Raw genomic sequence first — 14,875 nt, 5'->3', positions numbered from 1 at the left:
GATTACACCTGACAGCGCCCTACCTCCAAAGGTCAATGCAGGCCACATGGAGTCAAATCCCAGAATCTTCCATAAGGATCCTTTTGTTAGCATAAGGAGAGTTTTGTTTGTTTTTATTTCACCTTAGAAAATTCATGTTTACAAGCCCTGGCTTGGGTTAGAAACATCCTAACCACCATCCTGTTGAATCAGTCTAAAAAACCTCCTCTGGAACAAAGCCTTTTTGTTCCCTAAGTAAGAGTTCCTCAGCTCCTGCTGGGACCCCAGCACCCTTCAGTTCTGGGCAGGAGGCTATTTTATGCACATCCTCCTCTAAGTTGAGGGTGATAGAAGGGTTTGGCTCAACAATATGCCATCTCCTCCAAGCACACAAATGTGAGCACTCACATACCACACACTCATCTGATCACTTTCTTGAAGGTGAAGAATGGTGGAGCAGAAAGGAGCAAGAAGTACGGTTAAGAATGAAACCTAATTAGGTTTCTTCCTGCAGTCCTTCCTCTGCAGCATCCCTCTCTCCCCATCTTTGTTGGGTAGGAATGGCCATCAAGAAGGGAGCCAAATTCTTGTTCTTTGGGACACAAGGCCAGGCTCCTATCTCCTCTACCTGAATACAGGACTTGGGCAGGGAGAACTGCTCCTCCTGCACAACAGTCATGTCAGGGCTCCAATTCCTGTTTCTCTAAGTACTGTTAGCCAATTTGGGACTAGTCTTGGGTTTTCCTTAGAGGACACAAGAAGAGAACCCACTTTAACATCCTTGACTCCCTGCTCAACACCTCTGTCTGGCTTTAGGAGTCAATGACAGTGAGGTAGCCATAAACCATATACAAGACCAATTGCCCAGAGAGAAGGAAAGGGCTTCTCATGGACCACTGTCACCCAAGTTTCCTCCAGAAGGCACTTGAGCTGATCCCATCACGAATGGTGCAACATGGGCCATTACAACACCCATGTGCACATTCTTGCTCTTGAGGAGGTAAGCAGTACTCTTCACTCTTCCTGGACCCAGCCCTTGTCTGCTCCTCCCACTGTCTTCACTTTTGTCCCTACAGTGTATAAGAAAGTCAAAGTAAGCTCAGCTGCCATCCCTGATCCTATTCTCCTTCAAATAGGAGGTGAGGTGCAGGACTGTGGAACGTTCAGGATCCACTATAACTCAATCTTGGGATAGGGCTGGACTAGCCACAGTCCTTGCTTCTGGATCAGGACTTTAAGCCTCCAGATTACCTGTGTCCATAGTTTACCTGCTGAAATTGCTTTTGGATAAACAAAAATAAGAACACAACAAACAAATCCCCTTTCCCAATCTTTTCCATTTCAGCTGCCAGCTGGAGTCCAAGGTTGTGGGAGCCACACTTCAGTCTTGGTCCTGTACCTTGAGTCCTCACTTATGACCTCAGTCAAGGGTCCAGGGACTAGCTCCCCTACCCAGGAATGCTGTAGGAACTTCCCCGAGATACTCATAGTCTCAGATTATTTACAGAGCTGAGGCTCTGAAGCCACTGTCCCGATGCATTCTTCTGGTCTCCTGGGTCCACTCCTCCAGGAGGGGGACAGATTCAGATGGGGTGGTGGTGGGACCATCAGACCAGAAAGGGTGTGCACTCTTCTGTAGATTCTTCTGATCACTCCCACCACCCAGGACCCCTTGCGCCTAAAGAGAAAACTGCCCATCAGAAGTCTTCGACTGGCACCCTTGGCACATCCGTTTGTGTCTGAGTAATCGATCTGTCCGAGAAAAACACTGAGAAAAAAGGGAGGAAAAACTCAGTGGCCCATTAACAAGCTCCTTCACATAGAAGGCATATGTCATATTCTACTTCCTCTCAACATGTGCAGATGACACAAGCACAGTGGTTAAGAAAGCGGTTGTTGGAGCCAGAGCCCCTGGCACCGAATCCTGACTCTACCACTTAGGAGCTGTGTGACCCTGGCAAGTTATTTCACAGCCCTGAATCTGCATACTCTTCTATCTGTAAGATGAGGCTAAATGTTCCTAATCACACCATAGCTGCTTTGTTCATCAAATATTACTGAGCATCTATCTCAAGGCAGGTACAGTTCTTGGGGCTGAGGACAGGGTGGTGAGTGAGAAGGACAGTCACTGCCCTCATGGGACTTTCACTCTAGCATTTGGAAGATTCCATTTAAGAGTACAGAACAAAGCTCGAGACCTAGCAAAGCATCCAGGAAGTGTTACTACTATCATTCTCATCTCTTGTTCTTGTCTTGTTTTGGTCCTGGCATTGACATTCTCATCAGATCAGATGCTGACCTCAGGGCAAAGATTACATCTCTTCCTCCAAAGTGCAGGAGCTCTCAAGTCGGACTGAATCCAGGCTCTGCCCTTGATCTGCTGTGTCCCTGGAAAACTTAACTTCTCTGAATCTCAATTTCCCCATAATTGAAATGAGGACGACACAGCTACTTTATGGAGTTAATGTGAAGATTTACTAAAAAACAAACAAAAAATATCTATGTAAAGTATGTTCTCACAGTACCTGGCACAGATTAAGTGCTCAAGAAAGGCTATTATTATTTTAATATTCTAGCCCTTCCCCCTAAGCAGCTGCATGAGGCCAGAGGGATGAACCTCATCCTGAGGTTCATCTTTTATGGCAAGGAACACTGGGTGGCCCCTTTGTTAGGCAGGAGTGGGGCCTGGCCCAGGTTCTTGGATAAGGAAGTTTATGGGGCCGTAATGGGGCTGGATGATGTGTGAGCCTTACCTGATGACACCGTTCACACTGGTAAGGCTTTTCACCACTGTGTACACGCTTGTGGCGTTCCAGGTGGTACTTCTGAATGAATCGCATATCACATATATCACACTCAAATGGTTTCTCACCTAACCCAGGTGGAGACAGAAGTGAATGTCAAGAGGTGTATGTGGTAGGGACATGGTTCCAGCTATCTTCTTAGTCATCTAAGCTATAATATAGTGGAGAGATCCCCAAAACTGCTGGTCTCAGTGACACCAGAAACAGAGCTATGCACTCTTTATACCTCATTTACTTATCCACTTCCTCCATTTCTAATGCTTCCCCTGGAAGGTAAACCCAACTAAACAGGTATATCTTTTCACAGAACAAAAGTTATAGACTATTCTCCCCCTGTGAATATAAACAAGAGACTTACCAGTATGAATAAGGATGTGCCTCTTGAGGTGGTAACTGCTCCTAAAGGCTCCAAAGCAGTGTTCACAAATAAAATTTTTTGGAATCTTTACTTGAAAAGAACCGTTTTGTTCCACTACCACCACCTGGGGGCAACAATCAGGCATGTCATGAGGCTATTCCTCTGCCCTCTTCCTAGAGACCATTCTACTCTGGGTCCATTTTCAGCTGCTGGATGAAGAACCTCTCTGATGATATCTAAAGATGCCAACATCTCCCACATTCCTCAGGGTTAAGAGTTCCTCTGGGAAAGGAGGTAGAGTGGGTAAGATGCCTGTCTTGTTACACTCAACAGTCTGAGCATGACCTGAGCTGGAGTTAGTCTCTCCCTGCCCTAGGGAACAGTATAAATCATCTTCCCTGACCTGTACCAATGATGTTTCAGCAAGGGTAGGTATTAACTAGTAAAGTGGACTCTGGATGAAATCAAGGGATACACACTGGCTATGAAGGATGAAAGCATTTAGGGAAAGTTCCAGGGAGAATCACAGTGGAAAGAAAAGATTACCCCATTACTAAACTGTACTGGTTTGGGGGATTACCCCATTACCTGCCTTTTTAACAGTCTTTTTTGAGTGAGAAGCCTCAGCCAAGCTGTCATCATCTTTCCGGTTCCGGGACTTATCACTGTCTTTTCGGTGGCCCTTTGAAGACAAATCAAACCTAAACTCACAGTCCATCTCAGAACACAATATAAGAGACCAGATACTACTTTCTGACAATTTTTAAATGACAGGTAACCACCTGCTCCAAAGGCTTAGAAAAAGTACTCTTCTGTTTCTCTCCATGTACCTTGGTCTCAAGGGGTTGTTGTATAAAAAGACCTTCCTCAATTCTCTAAAATATCTACATTCATTCATTCCCCAGCTTACTCCCTTTTCCCACTTTCCTAAACAGAAGCGCTGAGGAATCAAAGCTTGATGTCTCCTGGCACAAAGCTTGGGCCACCCGAACCCCAAGCACCACAGTGGACTCAAGTGCTGTACCTGACTCGAGCACCTCAGCACATCAGGGCTACCTGCCCGCTCGCCATTCTCGGCCTGCTTGCTGGCAATCTGGCTCAGCATCATCTTCTTGCTGGCTGCAGTGGGAACCAAACTCACACCTGCTAGGCCTTCACAAGCCAGGAGACTTGCCTAAGTTGAAAGGAGAGGAGGTGTCAGATCACCTGGCAAGGCAGGGCAAAAACAGGCTGCCATCTTCTATAGAACTGCCTTTTACACCCAGCTACAGACAAATTGCTTCTCTCCAGGGAGCAGCCCTCCTCACTGCCAAACCCTCCTTCCTTCAAGATCCTCCCCAACTCATCTCACCAGTTCCTTTTCTGTTGTTCTTCAGCATTAAAACACACATGAAATTAATAATCAAGCAGTATCAACACTTTTGTCAGCAGTACTGTGCTAGGTACAGTGTATGTGGCTACAAATTACTTTGAAAGTATTTCTAGGCCTTAACACTGAGTCCATACGAGATGTGTCAAGATTACCCACAGAAATAGGAAATGCCTAGAGGACTTTTCTCCTCTCTCAAAAGCTCTCAATTTCAGAGCCCATTTCTGATTGGCAGACCTTGTTGGTACCAGCTATATATTCTAGGAGGTTTGTGAGAGACCAACCTTACATGTGACTGAGTTACACTCCCCGGCTGGGTGCTGAGGCGCTCAGTCGCAGAAATGTGGCACAGCTTTCCCCACCCTTCTTGGGTCTGAGGGTCGATGTCTCATGCATGGGTGTGTCTTGCTACAGCCCCATGAGTGAAGCTATGCTCACTTGTTCCTTTGTAATATAACCCCTTGCCCGGTTTAGGATAGAATCTTCCATGGAAGTGCCTTGTATGTGTCCCCTTCTCTTACTGTGCCCTTGGGTGTGGCCTACCCAGGAGTCAGTCAACCTGCTAACAGCTGACATCAAGAAGATACTCAGCCCTCTGAAATCTGACCCCTTGCCTCATTTGAATAGCTTATCCTCAATAAAAGGGGTCAGCACATGCTCTCACTCTCTTTCTGTGGACCCTTAAGGTCAGAGGAGCTGTCACAGTGACTCCAAAGAAAAAGGTATTGTGTCTTCTGTGTGGTTATTTCGTGCAGCCCAGTTAGCCCAGTTTAACTGGAGTGACCCCTGAGCCTTTTAGTCGCGAGATCAGAAACCCAGCAGAGGTTATTTCTCTTTAAATATTAATAAGTGTTGTCAGTTACAGCAGATGTAAAAATTAAACTACTTGGAAGGATTCTGAAGTTGAATAAACAATTTCTTTTGACTCCTTAGGCCATTTATATGTATGCATATCTACATTTTTTCATATTCTCTGTTCCACATAAATTTGACAAGTTACTTAAACAAGATATATTTAAGCAAATAACCTATTTTCACTGCTGTATTCTTCAAACTGACTTTGTTTAGTATCACTCGATATATGTTTCTTTTACTGATAAAAAAACTTAAATAGTTGGTCAGTAAACTCCCAAATTTATAAAAAAATTCCTTTCTTTGTAAATGATCAGTGTATCTTGGGATCCCTTCTCCCACCTTCAGGGACACTTTGGAGTGAAAGGTCCAGAGTCAAAAATCTTATCACTGCTGTTTGTACTGTTATCTTGGGCAAGTTATTCCATTTTTTAAGCTAAATAAATAGTGCCTATTCTCATAGGGTCGAAGAGAACTAAACTAAAATGTAAAATGCTTGGCAGTGCTTAGCACAGAGTTAGTGTTTAGTGAAAGGCAATCTTTTAAAAGAATGAACTTAATGTGTAGAATGGGCCGCAAACAGACAAAGGAAGAAGAAACCAAAGGGTTTCTACTCTGCAGGGAAAGGAAGAAGCTGTGCATGCAGAAGCAGCTGGAAGAAAGCCAATTATACTATAATCAGGCTGCCATCCTGGTGAGACTGGTAGGGGAGGTTCCCTGGAAGAAAGCTAGAAGCAGCTCTGGGAATGTGTGCACAAAGCTTTTCCACCTAGATGACTACAACAGGCTATCTGGTCATCCTGTCCCTCCAATCCATCTCCACTTACACAATGACAATTACCTTCTAAACACAGTGATTTGATGTTATTCTGTTGCTTAACACTATTTAGGGAGGCCTCATTCCCTATAAATAAGATCTAATTCCTCAGGAAGGCATAAAAGGCCCTGGGGTCATACTCTGCTTACTTCTCCAGGAAAACACCCCCATCATCATTATCTACTCTATCTCCCAAATTATACCCATTTAAACCCTTTGCTTCGTAACTACCAAAACTACCTGCACACCTTGTACCTCCTCACATTCTCTTTTAGTCTAAGCCTCTGTCTACATAGTACCCCTTGTCTGATTGTCCTTCTGTTTGTTAATCTAGCAAAATCCTTTGCATTCTTCAAGCTTCATCTTCTTCCATCTAGGCAGAAGTATCACTCTGCGGTGTATATATGTCTATTTTTTGTACATTCCTTCAATCAACAGTTTCAGTCTCTACTACTAGTCAGCCACTATGCATTGTGAATATAAAAATAATAGACTGTCTTTCCCTCCCTTCCCCCCAAACCCAAGTAGCCTGGAAGCTTACTGGGGACAAGACCAATCTTATTCATCTTTGTATTTCCAGCACAATGCCTTGCATGTAACAGGAGCTCAATAAATTCCTGTTGGAAAAACAACAACAACAAACGAAGCATTCACCAGACTACGTACTCTTTTATGCCCCTCAGCTCTTAATGTACCAAATGCACACTGAGTACATGTTGCTTTGCAAAAGTTTCATTAGTGCCTGTGATGCAGTATAGCCTACCTCCTTCATTTGACTGGAAGCTCCCTGAAGGCAGGGGCTGTGGCCTGTCTCCTTTCCTTCCTCTAGATCTCCCCCTGGTGTTTAATACAGAGCTTGGCTCACTGGGTTGGTCAATATTGTTGACTAGGGCAGCATTCAAGAGTGTAACTGCAAAGAGGCTTCCCAGTGATCTTGAAGGAGGACTTTAGAGCTTTTTACCTGAGCCATGCTGACTTTTCACTTAATGCAACCCAAAGTTCAGGAGTTCCTTGATCCAGCTTTCCTTAAGACACTGCCTCTTGAAGAACTGTCACCAAATCACAGTAATGGCTCCCTCATGTCCTCTCAGTCCTGCTGCCATACTGAACTGCCTTTGTCTTCCAAAAGAACTTTGTGTCCTCCAAAGGGAAAACAGGTGTTCCAAGAATCCCTGGTCTCTCTGGCTTCTGCCTGTTGTCTGAAGAAAAGAGAGTCTGCTAGTCTTGGTTTTCCAGTTGAATTCTCTTGATTTAGCTCTTGATTTGTTCCAGAAACCTGAAACCAAAGAGGGAGATGGAGCCCTTAAGTGCAACATCCTCAGGCCATAGAGTGACGTGAACTTTTTTTTTTTTTTTTTTTTTTGCTGGGCGCACTCTGAAGCTCAGAAAGAGGACATGAGTCAAGAGAGCGTTCTTTCTAGGTCAGTAGAAGAAATTGGTCTCGTAGGCAAGGAGGGGCAGCCAACAAAAGCAAAAGTAACAGGGACCTCTTAGGGAGTAACTCTGTCAACAGGGTTACTGCTTGGATTTGCCATCTTAGGAATGGAAGAAGGGGGCGGAGGCCTTTCAGGGCTTTTGGGCCAAGTGGGCCGGCCCGCAAAGCTGGCACTCTACAGAGGCTGAGAGACCCGGGGTGGAGGAAAGCTCGGGGGCCATCGCTGGGCGCTGAGGCGACGGGCAGAAACCACACTGGCAGTGCCCACACGTGTATGTTCTCTGAGTCTGCCCCAAGGTACGTAAACTCGTTGCGGAGGTGGAGGGCGGGCAGGCAAAGCTAGGCATAGCGCGTTCCCTCCCTCCAGCCACCCAGACAGGCAGCCGCAGCGTCCGCCGCACCAACCGAGCCGAAAAGACGAGAGCGCAGAGCATAGCGCGAGGTGCGTGCTCGCGCCCGCGTCCCTTACAAGCGAGCCTTCGTCTCCAGGGCCGGGGACGCGGCGGCAGGCGCCGGCGGGGGGCGGTGCGCGCGCGGCTCTCCCCTAGACCCCCTCCTTTCGCCACGCGCCCCTCCTCCCCTCCCCTCCCCCTTCCCGCGCGGCGTCCCACGGCCTGCGAGCTGCTGAAGCGCTGCCGTCCGCCTGGACGACGCTGCGCACCTTGGGGCGTGCGCCTACCTGCCAGGCACGACTTCCCGCTGCCTCCCCAGCCGCGCGGCGCCTCCTCCAGGCCCCAACACTCCGTGCCAACCCTGCGGCCGCCGCTGTCCCCGCCGGGACCGAGGCAAGTTTACAAACACCAACCTGGGGCCCGTTTCCCCGGAAGCACTTCCCCCTCCCCCTCGTTCTCTCCGCCGAGCGGCAACATCCACTTCCGGGCTCGGGAGTCTGGACAGGCGGGGACAGCCAGAAAAGGGGTGAGGCTGGGGACGCGCGGAGTGCTGCAGCTGGCGAGCCGGCGATGAGGCGCGCGGGAGGATGGGAGGAGGGCGGGCCGGAGGGCTGGCGCGTGCGCCGTGGCGAATGCGAGCCCGGGACGCCATCTTGACTGAGGGCAGGAATGGGATCTGTGAAATCTCCAGGCGCTGGTTGAGAGGGCTTCTTGGGAGAGCTGGCTAAGACTCTTTGAAACAGTGCGACTTCTTTCCCTTCCGTCGCTTCTGGGCTCGGAGTCCTAAGTAGAAGCCAGATAGTTGACACTTCCGATCTTTTCCTTTAACTCGGTCAGGTTTGTCTTTCCCTGAGTTTGCTATCGGGCCCAGATCCGCAGATTTTAGGGTCAGCTGGGAGGAGTTAACTTTCTTTGCACAGTCCTGCCTTGTAAACCCAACCATAATCTGAAAATAAGTGTCTCGAAGGAGTTCCTTGAGTAGCCCGAGGCTGCCATGCTCATGTCCTCGCAGAAGTCAGAGGACACCCTGGTTACCTTTTATTTTTATTCCAGGCTATCTAGCTCTGAATTCGCTGGAATAGGACATAGAACTTACCTTAGTTTCCAACAAAACTCGTTGGACAGTTGGACATGCGTTTTGGTCCCTGGGCCGGGCTGAATTAGAAAAATGGAAAAATTGAACCCATCTTCAAATTCTACTCCAAACTTAAGCTGTTAGGGAGGGGTCTCGCTAAAGATGCACTTTACTGAAGGAAATGTTGATTCCATTTAAGACCTAATTTCTGCTGTAGGTGCTATCAGGTTGTGAGCTTAGGAAAATTGATGGCTCTATTAAAGAAAAAATGCTTATGATGAAACAAAACAAGAATTCCCAATCAACTTTTGTACACAAATTTTATTTCCCCAACCTGTCAACATTTTGGGCCATTGAAAGCAAGTTCTTTGTGCTTTTAGTATCATCCCAAAATTGAATAAGATTGAGAGAGCAAAACATTTCCAGAAATAAATCTTTAATTACAAAAAAAGGGGGCGGGGGAGTGTAGCGTAGCGGTACAGCAGTTGCATAGCAACTGGGTTTAGTCCCTCTGAGCTACATCCCTGGCCTGGGTTCAATCCCCAGTACCAAAAAAAAAAAAAAAAAAAAAAAAAAAAAAAAAAAAAAAACCAAAAAAACTCTTATTGCATTTTGACCATTTTAATTGTTTTTGTAAATTGCCTATTCATATCCTTTGCCCATTAAAAAAATTATCTTTTTCTTATTGACAATTATTTGAAACATTCCTATCAACAAGAGAAACAAGTCAAGAATGTTTACCATTAACACTAATATTCTATTGTATATCAATTAAAAATGAGGGCACCGAAAAGTCTCATTATGTTGGGCTGGGGATGTGGCTCAAGCAGTAGCTCGAGAGTGTGGCCCGGGTTCGATCCTCAGCACCACATACAAAGATGTTGTGTCCGCCGAAAACTAAAAAATAAATGTTAAAAAATTCTCTGTCTCTCCCTCTCTCTCTCTTTAAAAAAAAACCTTTAAAAAAAAGTCTCATTATGTTAATATATTTATTTATAAAGAGAAACAGCTGACGAAATAGTAAAATTAATATTAGATTTCGGCAACATAGCCAGATGTAAGATTAACAAATAAAAATTATATAAAATCAAAAATAAAAAGGACTGGAAATGAGCAGGGCATGGTGGTGCAGGCCTGGAATCCCAGCAGGTTGGGAGGCTGAGGCAGGAGGATCCTGAGTTCAAAGCCAGCGTCCACAATGGGGAAGTGCTAAGCAACTCAGTGAGATACTGTCTCTAAATAAAATACAAAATAGGGCTGCCAATATGGTTCTGTGGTTGAATGCCCCTGAGTTCAATCCCTGATACAAAGAAAAAAAAAGGACTGGAAGTGTAGCTCAGTAGTAAAGCACCCAAGTTCAATCTCCAGCATGAGAACAAATTATATAAGTAAAATATAAAAACAATAGCCATGAAATGTCATAGAATAATCTCATTTATAGTAAAACTATTACATTTCTAGAAAAAATTTTAATAGGGAACTGAAAGTCAGATTTATTTATTTTTTGGTAGTGGGGATTGAACCAAGGGGTGTTTTACCAGGGACTTATATCCTCATTCCTTTATACTTTTTGAGACAGGGTCTTATTAAATTGTTGGAGGTCTGAGTTGCTGAGGCTGGCCTCCAGCTTGTAATCCTACTGCCTCAGGCTCCTGCCACAGTCATATGTTGAGAAAACCAACCTGGGTGCTATGGCTCATGCCTGTAGTCCTAGCAACATGGGAGGCTGAGGCAGGAGGATTGAGAGCTCTATGCCAGTATGGGCAGCATAGTGAAGAAACCCTGTCTTGAGGGCGCTCAAGCGGTAGCACGCTCGCCTGGCATGCGTGTGGCCTGGGTTCGATCCTCAGCACCACCTACAAACAAAGATGTTGTGTCCGCCAAAAACTAAAAAAATAAATATTAAAAAAAATCATTCTCTAAAAAAAAAAGAAACCCTGTCTTGAAAAAGAAAAAACAAACAAAACAAAACAGGCTATTGTAATGAAATCATAAAGGCCTAATTAGATGACATTTTATTATGTCCATTAGTAGGAAGACATAGTAGTCTTGTAGTTTTGTAGTAGTCATAGTTTTATAGGGATATCAATTCTTGCTGTAGATTAAGGTAAACTAAATTCTAGTTAAGACATGATTTTGCATGGAATTTTTAAAAATATTTTTTAGTTGTAGTTGGAAACAATATCTTTATTTTATTTATTTATTTTTATGTGGTACTGAGGATCAAACCCAGGGCCTTGCATGTGCCAGGCGAGTGCTAAATTAAGTAGTACTCCATTGCTGGACCACAACCCCAGCCCTTTTGCATGGAATTTAAACTAATTGTTTTACTTTTTTTTTGGGGGGGGGGTAGTGGGGATTATTATTTAGCTCTACTGCTAAACTATATCCCAGCTCTTAAGCTGATTTTTAAATTGATATGGAGGGCTGGGGTTGTAGCTTAGTGCTAGAGCACTTGCCTAACATGTGTGAGACACTGGGTTCAATCCACAGCACCACATAAATATAAATAAATAAAATAAAGGTATTATGTCCATCTGCAACTAAAAATGTTTTTTAAAATTGACATGAAAAAGAATAATTGCAAAAAGAGCAAAGAACATTCTTTTTTTTTTTTTGGATGCTGTTGTTTTGGTACTGGGGATTGAACCCAGGGGCACTCTGCCTCTGAGCTATACCCCCAAACCTTTTTTTTTTCTTTTTTTAGTTGTAGGTGGGCACAATATTTTTATTTCATTTTTATGTGGTGCTAAGGTTTGAACCCAGTGCCTCATGTGTGCTAGGCGAGTGCTCTGCCACTGAGGCACAAACCCAGGCCCCAAAACCTTTTTATTTTATTTTTGAGACAGGGTCTATTACTGAGATTGGCCTTGAATTTGAAATTCTCCTGCCTCAGCCTCCTGAGTCTCTGGGTTTCTAGGTGCTCACTTCACCTGGCACAAAGAATATTTTGAAAACATTTGAGTGATTAAAATTATGAGTGAGAAATAGAAAGCTGTGAATAAGCTTTCATCACTTTCATGGTGTCTCTTTACACAAAATTTTTAAAGTTTCACATTGTTAAATCTGTCTGTGGTGGGCTGGGGATGTGGCTCAAGTGGCTCGCGCTCGCCTTCAATGTGTAAGGCACTGGGTTCGATTCTCAGCACCACATAAAAATAAAATAAAGATATTGTGTCCACCTAAAACTAAAAAATAAATATTAAAAAAAAATTTAAAAAAATCTGTGGCTTTTGAATTTTTGTGTCATGCTACCTCAATATTATTAAAATATTTTCCTGGGCTGGGGATGTGGCTCAAGCGGTAGCGCGCTCGCCTGGCATGCTTGCGGCCCGGGTTCGATCCTCAGCACCACATACAAAGATGTTGTGTCCGCCGATAACTAAAAAATAAATATTAAAATTCTCTCTCTCTCTTTCTCTCTCTCCCTCTCTCACTCTCTCTTTAAAAAAAAATATTTTCCTGTACTTTCTTCTGGTATTCTGGTTGTTGTATATTTTCACAAATATTTGTATATTGGCTGCAGTTCTTGTGTGTGTGTATGGGAAGAAATAGTGAGACCAGACCTAATGTAGAAAGACTAGCCTAGAAGTTAGCGAAAATTGGTTATACCGCCTTTGTAATTTGGACAAATTAATTCACTCTTTCCAGCCCAAGAGTCCTCATTTTGAAGACAAGAATGAATGAATACCTATCTAATTTCTAGTACCGTTATGAGTATCAATGAGATAATGGATTAGAGGGCTTTCAGTAGGGGGAAAAAAAAAACCCTTTGCAAATCAAGTTACCATCAGTACAGATTCCTGGATGATGGGAATCAAATATAAGTGGAATGCAGTGGTATTTTCAGTACCTATAAATAGTTGATGAATTCAGCAAATGTTTATTGATAGCCTTTGTGCAAGACTCTGGTTGAAAGCACTTTAAGAGGCACTGCCAGCCGGCCATGGATGTGTACACCTGTAATCCTAGTTGTAATCAGTCTGTAATCCTAGTTTAGGCAGGAGGATTGAAAGTTCAAGGCTAGCCTGGGCAATTTAGTGAGACCCTATCTCAAAATAAAAAGGGCTAGGGGTGTAGCTCACTGGTAGAGTACCCCTGGGATCAGTCTCCAATACCAAAAAAAAAGAGGGGAGGGCAATTGCAATTGTCAGATCCTTTTGCCCCCAGGCAGGACTCCTGCTCTGTGACTTTCCCCAACTCAGGCCCACCCCATCCTTTTACCAAATCGAGGTATAATGTTCCTGAGTAGTCTTTTCTGGCTCCTGTTCTCTATCATCTCATGAGTCTGAGTATTTGCTCCTGGAAGCCTGGGTTGGGCCAGCAGAGCAGAATGAAGCAGTCCTACCTTTCCTTGGTGAGTGCACTACTCTGTGGTGGTAATCATGCCTTCAGTTTGCATCCCAAGCTCCCTTGCTGGCTTGCTGGTTGGAGTCCACAGCACATACACAGCAAGCACCTGGGGCAGTGCCAACCAGGCGGCAGAAGTAGACAGTCGATGTTTGCTGAACAAGCTGAACCCTTTCCCCTCTGTGAACCAGCATGGGTTGCATAATGAAAATGAGCAGTGTCTGTCTCCCTTTGCCACCTGCTAGACCTTTGATGATAGTGGATAGAGAAGTTGGGAAACCAAACAAGGGACATTCCTTGATTCTAGCAATGTGTATGTTTTAGGGAAAAAACTTTTTTTTTTTTTTTTTGGTACTGGGGATTGGTACCAGGGACACTTTACCACGGAGCTATACACCTAGTACCCCACCTCCTTTTTTTTTTTTAATTTTGAGACAGGGTCTCAATAAGTTGCTTAGGACCTGGCTAAGTTGCTGAGGCTGGCCTCCTATCTTAGTCTGCTGAGCCACTGAGATTACAGGTGTATGCCACAGCTATCAGCTGTTTTAGAATTCTTATGACCCCTTAATTCCTTCTTAATTTTTAAAATTGTTTTGAAATATCTTTATTTTAGTTACATAAGTAATATGAAATTTTTATATAAAGTTATAAAAATATGGAAGTTTATAAATAAAGAAAATTTAAATCATCCATAATTCTAGTGCCCGGTAATAACTGTATATATACATATATGTATATATATGTATATATATGTATATATATGTATATATAAATATATAGTGTGGGGCATTGGGAATCGAACACATGGTTGGTTTACTACTGAGCTACATCCCCAGTCCTTTTTATTTATTTATTTATTTTTAAATTTTTTAAAAATATTTATTTATTTATTTTTTGGCGGACACAACATCTTTGTTTGTATGTGGTGCTGAGGATCAAATCCGGGCCGCACGCATGCCAGGCGAGCGAGCTACCGCTTGAGCCACATCCCCAGCGCTTTTATTTTTAATTTTGAGACAGGATCTCACTAATTTGTTTAGGGCCTCACTAAATTGCTGAGACTGGCCTGAAAACTTGTGATCCTTCTGTCTTAGCCTCCTGAGTAGCTGGGATTACAAGTGTATGCCACCATGTCTGGCTTCCCTGTTCTGTTTTTTATGTGTGTGGAGCTGGGGATCCAACCCAGGGCCTCACACATGCCAGGCAGACATTTTACCACTGAGCCACATCTGCAGCCCCCAGTGGATTTATTAAAAGACTCAAAAAGACATTAAAATATTAACTAGGTAGACAGGGTAGCATTTACCTGTAAAGCTTCTCAAAAGGCTGAGGCAGGAGGATCACAAGTTTGAGGCTAGTTTGGGCAACTTAAGGACACTCTATCTCAAAAAATTAAAAAATGCCCCTGTGCTCAGTCCCCAGTATTGCAAACAAACTACAAGAA

General features: G+C 44.1%; 2 protein-coding genes across 20 annotated transcripts in view; one reads left to right on the top strand and one right to left on the bottom strand.

The window, feature by feature from the left end:
- Positions 1-1,508: 1,508 nt before the first annotated feature.
- ZNF740 (zinc finger protein 740) lies at positions 1,509-9,340 on the bottom strand. 6 transcript variants are annotated; one of them, XM_081310427.1, is made up of 7 exons: positions 8,294-9,199; positions 6,943-7,455; positions 4,166-4,315; positions 3,734-3,823; positions 3,142-3,265; positions 2,733-2,851; positions 1,509-1,747 (listed from the first exon to the last, which is right to left on the bottom strand). In XM_081310427.1, the coding sequence occupies exons 2-7, from the start codon at positions 6,949-6,951 to the stop codon at positions 1,658-1,660; spliced, it is 582 nt and encodes a 193-aa protein (XP_081166553.1). In that variant the 5' UTR covers positions 6,952-7,455; positions 8,294-9,199; the 3' UTR covers positions 1,509-1,657. The 6 variants fall into 6 exon arrangements, with proteins under 6 accessions (XP_081166553.1, XP_081166552.1, XP_081166554.1 ...); XM_081310426.1 differs by having other exon boundaries at positions 7,141-7,455; positions 8,294-9,194; XM_081310428.1 differs by having other exon boundaries at positions 7,141-7,455; positions 8,420-9,194.
- The window catches only part of CSAD (cysteine sulfinic acid decarboxylase), a 28,254-nt gene continuing 21,018 nt past the window's right edge, over positions 7,640-14,875 (top strand). For 4 of the 14 annotated variants that reach the window (XM_081310421.1, XM_081310423.1, XM_081310422.1 and 1 more), the window contains exon 1: positions 7,656-7,911. In XM_081310421.1, the coding sequence (XP_081166547.1) occupies positions 7,889-7,911 (23 nt within the window). In that variant the 5' untranslated portion in view covers positions 7,656-7,888. The other 10 variants (XM_081310413.1, XM_081310425.1, XM_081310416.1 and 7 more) reach the window with 7 other exon arrangements.

Source organism: Spermophilus citellus (genome assembly GCF_964194105.1).
Source record: "Spermophilus citellus genome assembly, chromosome: 10".
NCBI lineage: Eukaryota > Metazoa > Chordata > Mammalia > Rodentia > Sciuridae > Spermophilus > Spermophilus citellus.
The sequence above is the reverse complement of the archived record's forward strand: the minus strand, read 5'-3'. Positions and strand labels throughout refer to the sequence as shown.